General features: G+C 34.2%; 1 protein-coding gene across 1 annotated transcript; it reads right to left on the minus strand.

Annotated features, from left to right (window-relative positions):
- Positions 1–2807: 2807 nt before the first annotated feature.
- LOC18095594 (laccase-17) lies at positions 2808–5491 on the minus strand. The gene is made up of 6 exons (XM_006370209.3): positions 5232–5491; positions 4968–5119; positions 4620–4864; positions 4362–4490; positions 3300–4271; positions 2808–3174 (listed from the first exon to the last, which is right to left on the minus strand). Exons 1-6 carry the CDS (start codon positions 5346–5348, stop codon positions 3044–3046), a joined length of 1746 nt encoding a protein of 581 aa, XP_006370271.1. The 5' UTR covers positions 5349–5491; the 3' UTR covers positions 2808–3043.
- Positions 5492–10465: the final 4974 nt, after the last annotated feature.

The following is a 10465-nucleotide window of genomic DNA, read 5'->3' on the forward strand; positions in this document are numbered from 1 at the left end:
AATTCTATTGTTTTTTTATTAATTCAAAATATTCATTTAATTTCATGCATGTACTTGTTCAGCCTTAAGAGAAAAGTAAAAAAATAAGGCGTATGTTGAGGCTTCGATATATGAAGCTTATATTGTTAAAGAGATCTCAACATTTATCTTGTACTATTTCGAGCCGTACTTGAGAACAAGAATCAATTGTGTTTCAATACATGACGACGATGGGGAAGTGACTTCAAATGGAAACTTGTCTATACTTTTCTATCTTGGACGACCCGTACCAAAACATGTTGTGAGGAGAACATATTTAACAGAAATAGAATTCAAACAAGCACATAATTATGTGCTATTTAACTCCAAAAAAATTTCACATGGTTTAGAACATTTGTAAAAACTGTTTAATTATTCTTATATCTCGAGATATTTAATTTCATTACACATTTCTCATTAACTATGATGGAGATGTAATTTATGTACCAGGTTTATCAATTGAGAGGGAATGCTAATGTTACTTTGAATTTACTAAGTCTGGATCCTGAAAGAAAGGTGAAGTGCTATAACAGGTATTTCGTCAATAGACATGTCTTTCATACTGAAGAGTATAGTCAGGGTAGAAAGACATGTAACAGTGGGATCTGTGTTAAAGGATCAACTTTTAAGAGTTTGAAGTTGACTATTATGGAAAGTTAGAAGAGGTCATTGAATTGCAATATAATAGCGAGCAAAATACAGTCTTTTTATTCAACTATTATTGGTATGATACCACTAACAAAAAAATCAAATTAAATCTCCATCATGGTTTGGTCGAAATTAATACAAAGGCTAGACTCCGCACCGTCAAGGATATTTTTGTTTTTGCCAAGCAATGCCAGCAAATTTATTACACATTCACTCCTTCATTTAAAAATGATTGTTCAAGAGTTGATTGGTTATCTGCAGTGAAAATCAAACCCAAAAATCATGTCCAGGTTGTTCAGAATGACAACTATGAATTAACTGTGGGAGATGATGTTTTTCAACTTGATAAGTTAGTTGATCCATATCGAGTTGCTCCATCTAATGACTTAGAAGAAAAATCAAATTTTCGCATCGCCACGAGAATACTTTGGTTAATGTTGACATTGGAGATTTAAATGGTGTTTTGAGAACCAACGGACATATAGAAGTTGATGGAGATGATGATAGCGATGAAATCAACGTAGAAGATTGCAATGGAGATGACTTAGTCCGTTGTTATATTCCAGAGAGTTGGAAAAAAATTATTGCAAATGCTATTGATTTTCTGTTTTTGTTTAGTAGATTTTTTTAAAAAATCTAAATTATTCCTGATGGGGTTACCTAAAATCTAAGTTCATCGGTATATTCCAAAGAGTTTGAAAAGAGTTATTACAAATGTCATTGCCACTGTTTACTCACCAACGGAATAACAAACAGTTTGTTTGACAATTATATGTCAAATTCAACGAGTGAAATACTGACGAATCAAAACAGAACCACTGATGAAATGACATACGGTTTTTCTGTCGGTGATATATTATATTCAACAATGGAAATACTGATGGAATGAAGTGGGTAAAAAAAATATTAGCATTGTTTTTCCATCAGTAAATCCATCGGTAAAATTATTACTGACAGACCTCAAATCACTTATGAGAGTTTTTTCAACAAATTATTTCTATCCGTGAGCCTGTTTTCTAAGTAGAAGTATGGACAAAAAAATCTGTCAATAAATCTAAAAATTTTAGTTGTGTTTGGATGTCTTATTCTTATAATAATTCTACAATTTTTTTTATTGCTTTCGTTTATTGTCTAATTATTAGTTCTGAATATTTCACTTTACACTAAACAATTGCAATTTTTACGAACAATTCCAACCTCCTCTAGCAGCGTACTCAAGGAGGACAATAGCTGCATAGCATGGCTTGACAAGCAAACTCGTAAATCAGTTATCTATGTAAGCGTGGGAAGCGTACTTTTCATGCAGGAGAAAGAACTAGTAGAAATGGTTTGGGGCCTAGCCAGCAGCAAGCAGCCTTTCTTGTGGGTGCTTAGGACTGACTTTCCTGATGGTATAAGGAGAAAAAAAAAAAACACTGTATGGGATAGAGATTGCAATGTGAAACGAACAGCACAAATGGAAGTGTTAGCACACGCTGCAGTTGGAGGGTTTTGGAATCATGGTGGCTGGAATCCCACAATGAAAAGTTAATCCGAAGGAGTTCCAGCGATATGCAAAACTAACATACTTTGGGGATCAAAGGGTGGATGCAAGATATGTGAGTCATGTATGGAAAGTAGGCTTTTGAGTTTGAGCCTGAAATGGAGAGGGGGAAGATTGAAGAAAGAACTGTAAGAAAACTAATCGTGGACAGAAAGGGGGAGATGAGGCAGATAGCAATGGACTTGAAGCAGAAGTTTGAAATGAGCATAAGCGATGCGATGGTGGTTTTTCTTCTAATTCCTTGAATGGATTAGTAGAGTTCATAATGTCTTGTTGTTGATTGCCTACATTGATTAGTTTATGTTAGTTTCCTCACAAGCTTTTTCAATAAGTAGCTAAGTTTGTTCGAAAGTGCATTTTGGTGATAATGCTAGTGTGGATTTTAGAGATGAGGGATTTGAATCACTGGCCAAATTGTACATTTTCAAAGTTAAAAGTTGTGGTTTGAGTCTTCTGCGCTGGTTTTGGACAGGCTCAATCATCATTTTGTCTTACGCTTTGTTAGTTTTGATCAGTTCACTAGCTCACTTTTATTGTTTTATTCATTGTTCTTCGTTCACTGGCTCACTTTTATTGTTTTGTTCTTTGTTCTTAACCCTTAGCAAAATCTTCCTTACACATTAAATAATTAATAGGTTGAAAAAAACATAGTACATTCGTTTCCTTCCTCAACTCCGACATGGGTAATAAAGATAATCTCGGAAGACTAATGCTCATAAAAAAATTGCTCAAAGGAAATAAATTGACTAGTTGCAAAGAAAATCCGAAGAAAAAAAATCATCAGGGCAGTTTCTGGTCTCAGTGTAGTGAAGAAGCAGCTCGAAGCCTTGAATGTCAACACTTGGGAAGATCGGCTGGTGGAGGAAGCAGCTTCTGATTGGGAAGCTTTCCATCCAGGACAACCCAAGCCATCTTCAAGCCCCAGCTTGTGTGCACTTCTAGATGGCAATGCATGAACCATACACCTGATGATGCCATCATCCACAAATGATACAACTCAGCAAAACATGGTACTACGTACATACATAAATCTAATTATCTAAGCCAGGATATTACTCAGCACATTATATACTTATAATTAATTACCAACCTGGGTTGTCGGCTAGAAAACGTATAGCAACCCAGCCTCCAGAGGGCACTCCCACGGTATTCCTTTCAACGGGGTCAACAAGATTGAAATTTGCCGGATCCTTTTTTGGATCAAAGTTCCCAAATCCTTCACCAACAACAAAGAAATTGAAACCATGCAAATGAAGAGGGTGGCTCTCAGCACCAAGTATGCTGGTGTCCTGCATAATGAGCTCCACGCTGGTGTTAAAAGGAAGCACAACTAGCTTTGTTCCATTGCTCACCATAGTATTGTTTGGTGGGGTGCCGGTATAATTAAAAGGGATTAGTGGATTGATTGGAAAGTTAGGGCTGTAAACGCCCTTTGATTGACCAAAATGATGGGCTTGGAGTAGAGCTTTGGTTGGCATCACAAATGATACATTATTAACTGAAGCTGCAAACATTGTTCCATTTGGTCCCTGGCAGGTTTTGTTTTTGGAGCATGGGTTTGTTCCAAGGCTTACACTGAAGAAAAATTGCCTGTCTACCTTTTGCGGCACATTGGCAGGGAATTCTGCACTTGCTAGGCTGCGGAGTTTGCTTGTGAAATTTGTAGCAAATGAAGTGTCATTTAGAGGTGGTAGATTTGGTTTATAGAACGGCAGTTTCTTAGGGGAGTGGCTTGATTTAATGGTTTTGTTTGATTCTTCATATTCTAAGATTCCAGCAACAGTTGAATTATCAAAAGTTCCTTGACCAGTCACGTAAGGTCTAGCAGACATGAAAAAACTGGCGTTTGGGTGGTGGGGCTTGGTCTTTAGAAGAACATTTGTGGTTTGTCCAGGAGCAATCAGAAGTGTCTCGGTATCAAATGGTTTCACATAAATAGCATCAACATCAACAACTGTGAGTGTATGGTTTGCTATGCTGAAGAAGAGCTCGTCATTGAGTGCGGCGTTGATCATGCGAAGAAGGTAAGTCTTTCCTGGCTTTACCTTCAGCTTGAAAGTATCTGCCAAGCACCATGCACATAAGGTGAATCAGAGGGAAAAAAAAATGCTCTGCATGGTTGTAGAAGGCCTACTGCGCTAACATATTATACCTTTGGCAGAGCAGTTATACAACGGCCCTGGAAATCCATTGATAGTGTAGGCATCAGAGACATTTGGGCCTCCACCCGTTTGCATTGCCTGGTTAATGATTGCCTCTGGATCTGCATTGAACCACTCTCCTGCAATTTATTTTGCATTATCGTTTGTGTTAGCAGACATAGGACTCCATCAACAGGGGAAAAAAATTGATGCAAGTTTTAACGAGCTCTTATTCAAAGTAGCTTAATTAATTCCTTATAGTAGATTACCGAAGATGATTGGAACTTCCTTGTGAGGTTTAGCAAATGGATAAGTAGTGCCGAGTTTGGGAAGAATGATAAGTGGACCGTAGAGAGTTGATCTTAGCCATGATATATGAGCATGCCACCAAAGAGTGCCTCTTTGTCCTACGATGGTGTAGTTGTACACATAGCTCTGTCCAGTTTGTATAGGGCACTGAGTTATGTATGCCGGTCCATCAGCCCACCCACTTCGAAGCTGCCGAATTCCATGCCTGTATCAATGAAATCGTCGACAGAGATTTAGACTCAGCTTTTTCTATATAATGTTCACTATATTTGGAGAAAATTGAAGGAGGCCAGTCCATATATATGTACCAGTGAATAGAGATATTGTTTTGGACATGGTTAACCACTTTAATAAGAAGACGATCACCCTCCCTAGCAACAATGCGAGGCCCCGGGAACTTCCCGTTGACTGTTACAATGCTCTTGGTGTGGCAAAGGCGGGTCACATTTTGTAACATAACCTGCAAAATTTCATTTTATTTAGACTGTTAGGAATCAAGTTAAAAACAGAGGATAAAAAATTTGAACAATTTTAGGTACTTAGACAATGACATGCGTGTAACACACACATACATCAAATTTGTAGTGCCTGGTAATGGCAAGTGCAGGCTCTGGATGGATAGACAAGGTGACAAATGAGATGAGAAAAACTGCAAGAAATGCTGGTGATGGAAGAAATGAAGCACCCATTTTTATCTGTTTCTTCTTTTCGAGAGAAGCTGCTCTTTTGGGACTGTATGTACATCAAAGCTTAGAAACCAGTATATATAGAGAGTTGGAAGGCAGGGTGTTTCGTTGATTAGGTGACAGAAATTGTATAGTTTAAAATTGAAAAGAAAACTAGAACAAGCTACATGAAACTATGCATAATTTTCAGTTTATTACCAACTTTAGAGTGCAGTCAAAGCCAATTGCCTTTGTGTCCTTCCTTTTGAAGTAAAAAACCTGTCTTCCCTACTTAAATAATATTATCCCAATTTTACTGGCATGTCATTTTCCAGATTTCTTACATGCATTTTCTGTCTTGGGTAAAAAAGACTTCCATTTTCAGCAACAAGTAGGGTTTCCATTTAAACCGCTTCCACCCATCCATGGTCATACTGGTGTAACAGTGATAGGTTTCCATTTTCTGTTGCGTATCAATGCTGCTACGTACCATAACAGCAATGCATTGGTTAGCTAGCTCCCCGCCATCATCAAAACTTAAGATGGTATTTTCAGTTGGTCGAAATACTAATTGCAAGCAGTTTTTGAAAGAGCAATCTTAGCCAACATCAAGAAAGTTTAACTATAATCATATGGGGTGGAGCTTAACTGGTTAGATTCTGAATTTGCTGTTGCTAAGAGATCATCATTTCGAGTATTACAAATCTCAGGGTTATTGAAGACTTACATAGTTATTAACTTTAGAGCCTCGAAGGATTAATCGATGTATGTGTAAACCGAGATGGTTATAAAAACAAAAAAAAAAAACAAAGTTTAACCACGTATGTAAGATAACAGCGCAGTGCTTGCTGACAAAGCTAACCAAGATTGGTGTTTCTATCAAAGAAAGTCTATTTCAGTGTTAGATGTGTGTAATGAAGTACAGGCTACAGATGAATAGGAGGGAGACCGCACCTGAAGCAATTTTATCTCAAGCAAACATAGCAACATACTAACTACCGTGGGAATATATAAATATAATTCCCAGAGAATTTCTACATTTTGAGGTGCAAAATGCTGTTTGATTTTGATGGGCACAAATCGAGCCTATAGCTGAGAATTTCATCTTCACAATTATGTCAAACTACCCTTCATTTCGATGGGTCGTGATTTTTAAAAAATTCGTTGGCCTACACAGCCATGGGACTTATATTCAGAGCGGCGCAAGAAAAAAAAATTAAAAGGATCAAATTAAAAATTTATTTTTTAAAAATAAAAATTTCAGTTATTTTATACAAAGAATAGACTGAAAAAAACATTTCGTTGCAAGGGCCGGATCCCTGCCAGCCCCCGCCTCCGCCACTGTGTATATTGCAGCTATTTGGACTGGAAAAATAAATAAATTGATATTTATGTTAATTTTGATACAAGAATGTCAAAACCATCTTAAGACAAAACTAAAAAAAAATACAAAATCTTCAAATTTAAAATATATTTTTGTAAAAATATCGATATGAACCATAGAGTATCTTGAATGAGTTGTTTTTTGATGGATACATCCCAACATTCTCAAAAGCAATTATGAAATTAATATCCAATAAAAATCAACTCCTGTTGGAGCTGTGGTTGTTGAAAAGCGTCAATACCCTGACAAATGTTCTCTCTCTTTAAAGGGATGCGTTTTAATTCGAAAAAAAACAAAAAACAAAAAAAAATCCTCGCATTTCTGGTTTTCTACAAAAGTGTAAAAAAAACGACACTGTTCCGTGGTTGGTTCTATCTCCAACCTTCACCAACCCAAATAAAACACTAAGTTATTAACCATCTAGGTGATGGCCCAGTGGTAAGAGCTTGGAACCAAGAGGTTTGCTCCCTCTGTGGTCTCAGGTTCGAGCCCTGTGGTTGCTCATATGATGGCCACTGGAGGCTTACATGGTCGTTAACTTCAGGGCCCGTGGGATTAGTCGAGGTGCGCGCAAGCTGGCCCGGACACCCACGTTAAACTAAAAAAAAAAAAAAACACTAAGTTATTAATGGTGTGTTTTGGAGTACGGTCAAATCATGTTTTTTATAAATTTAAATATTTTTTATAAAATTAATTTTTTTAATTTTTAAGTTGTTTTGATTTGCTCATATTAAAAATAAAATTTTAAAATAATAATAAAAATATTATTTTAATATATTTCCGACTGAAAAACACATTTTAAAATAGATCTTAAATGTCTAATTAATTAGTCAATTCAGCTGTACTTAATATATTTTTGACAAAAAACACTTTAAAAAATAACATTTATTACACTTTCAAAAAGGTCCTAAATATCTAATCAATTAGTCAATTCAGCTCTACTGTAAATAATTTGTTCAATTGAGTCTCACATTTTAAAATTGCAGTCAATTGAGACAAATACTCAACTTAATCCGATTAGTCCGTTACCATGATTGTTTCCCGGAAAGTGGTTTCCGGGAAACTACTTTCCAAACGCCGGAAACTACTTTCCAAACTTTTCTGTATTTATTTGCCACTAGGAAAGTTGGTTAACAGAAAACACTTTCCAGTCAAAGGAAAATTTGGCTTGGTTTCCAGGAAAGTGTTTTCCTGGAAAATTTGAGCGGAAAACACTTTCCGGAAGTTGTGAAAAATTATTATTTGCTGATTATATCAAATTTGGTCCTCAAACTTTTGATTGCTATATATATTTTGTTTTGAATATTTATTTTTCAATTTCATCTCTTAAAATTTAATTTTTATATTAACTTTGGTCCTCATTTTTATAATTGTTATTTATTTTTCCCTTATCATTTTCTTATTGAAATTTTTTATCTATCAAATTTGGTCCTCATTCTTTTGATTGTTACTTATTTTATTTGAAATAATTTATGAAATGTTAATTATTATTATTTTAATTTCTTCATCTTTCATTTTTATTTTACTTTTTAGATTTGATTTCTATTATTTTGATTATTATTTATTTTATTTGAGATAATTTATGAAATTATATTTTTTTTCAATTTCATCCTCATTCAACTTTTTAATTTGTAAAATTTGTTCCTCATTATTTTAATAAACTTGAGAAAATAAAACATTGATAAGTTATTTTCCAACTCATTTTCCATGACATAACCAAACACTGGAAAATGTTTTCCAACTTATTTTTCATTACACTACCAAACATCGAAAAATAATTTACTTTTCTGGAATTCACTTTCTCGGAATTTACTTTCCAAAAAGAAACTACTTTCCAGCAAACAAACGGGGTGAAGTGGACTGTGGGGGCATATTTTTCTATTTGTATGGGACCTTGGTATGGAATTAAAATTTTCTTTTCTTTTTCAAATTTTATTTATTAACATGAAACTTTCTTCTTCAATTTTACTTTTTGTATTTCTATTTTTATGTTTGCTCTGTTTGAACAGAAAAATCCCAACTCCAGCTCATTTCACATAGTAATTCGAAGGAAATTATATATTGTACTCGATTGACTATAATTGGAAAACATGGGGCTCGATTGAGCAAATTATTTATATAAGGGATACATTGATAGAATGGGGACTAGTTATGTGCCCGCATCATACATGACAGGAAAATAAATAACTTTTTAAAGAAAATTAAAGATTAAGTGAGATAAAAATATATATGAAAACATCTAATCTAGGAGTTTTTAATTATTTTTTTAATTTTTTAATATTAAAAATATTTCTTGCTGTTATGTTTAAGAAAAAAAAATCAAATAAATTATGAAGCTAAATATCCAATCAACTCAAATGTCAAAGCACAAAAATGATAAAAAAAAATATTCAAAAGGACAAAAAAAAAGACTGAAGTCAACCTGAGTAAACTTGTCAACTCACAACTCAAGTTATGAGAATAAGATAGCCCTATAAAAAACAAATAAAAAAAATAAAAAGCCAAATTCACAACCAAGCCAAATTTTAAGGACAAAATAAAAAACATAGATTTAAAAAGAATGATAAAAAAAAAAAAAGACTTGAGCGAAACCCCGGTCAAACTTGTCAAACCATGATCTAGGTCATGAAATTGGGCTAATCCCATAAAAAGAAATTAGGAAACTTAATCCGCAACAAAACCAATGGTGAAGAATGAAGTTGAAAAGAAATAATTTTAAAAAATGACCCAAGTCAACCTGTAAACCCCGGGATAAATTGAAAATAATAATATAATAAAAATTAAGGTGTAATGCAATGAAATAAGAAAAGAAAAGGAAAATGGTGTTAAGGAGATAAAAGAGAAGAAGAAGAATAAGAGTTTATGGCTGAAAATGCCTATTTTTCCAGTAGCGAAAACGGTCTAGCCGTTGCTTATAAACCAGTCGGATCGTTTTTTAAAAATGATTAGACCATTTTGACTACTATCTCTGTTATAACTTGATGGTCTGCAGCAAGAGTGGAAAGGGCCATTCCATTTCTTCTTCTTTTATTTCACCTTGAATGACTAGAAAGTGATGGTTAGGAGTAAATAAAGAGTATTTTGATAGAAGAGAACACATCTACACTAGAAATTTATCAAAGAGAGAAAATATTGAAATAGAGAGAGAAAATGAAGAAAGAAAATGAAAAGACAGAAGCTTTGGGAAATTCGGATGAATCAACTTTCAAAATATGTTTGGAAATCGGGTAAGGTGTTTGAAACCCATTTATATCAATTTGAACAATAGTTTAGTGATTTGAGCAAAAAGAAAAAATGATCAAAATTGAGTTAGGGTAGTGAGATGAAATTTTAGGGAAAAGTAAAATTCTTAGAAATTAGGTTTTTAAGATCCATAAAGGTTGTTGTGGGAGTGTAATCATGTTGAATTAACAAAGAAATTTGAATGGGTAATGAAGCCTAAGGGCCGACCATTGAGAGATAAAAACAGAGGTTTGATGAATTTGTGTTACTCTTGTAAATTGTGTTGAAATTGTGGTAACTAAACACATGGGTAATAGTTTAGATGAGAAATTAACGAAATTAAAGTGAGTTTTAGTTGTATTAATTCTTGTAGTGTTATTGTGATGGGCTGCATGTTGAATTGATGAGGAATTGATGGTTAATTGGATGAATAAGAAATGGTTGAGGTTTCAATCCAAGAAAAATTATCCTTTATTTTTATAAGGTTTCAACCAAAACAATAAAATGAAGGGGGAGAATTGTTAACATGGGATTT

This window comes from Populus trichocarpa, chromosome 1 (assembly GCF_000002775.5).
Source record: "Populus trichocarpa isolate Nisqually-1 chromosome 1, P.trichocarpa_v4.1, whole genome shotgun sequence".
Classification (NCBI taxonomy): domain Eukaryota; kingdom Viridiplantae; phylum Streptophyta; class Magnoliopsida; order Malpighiales; family Salicaceae; genus Populus; species Populus trichocarpa.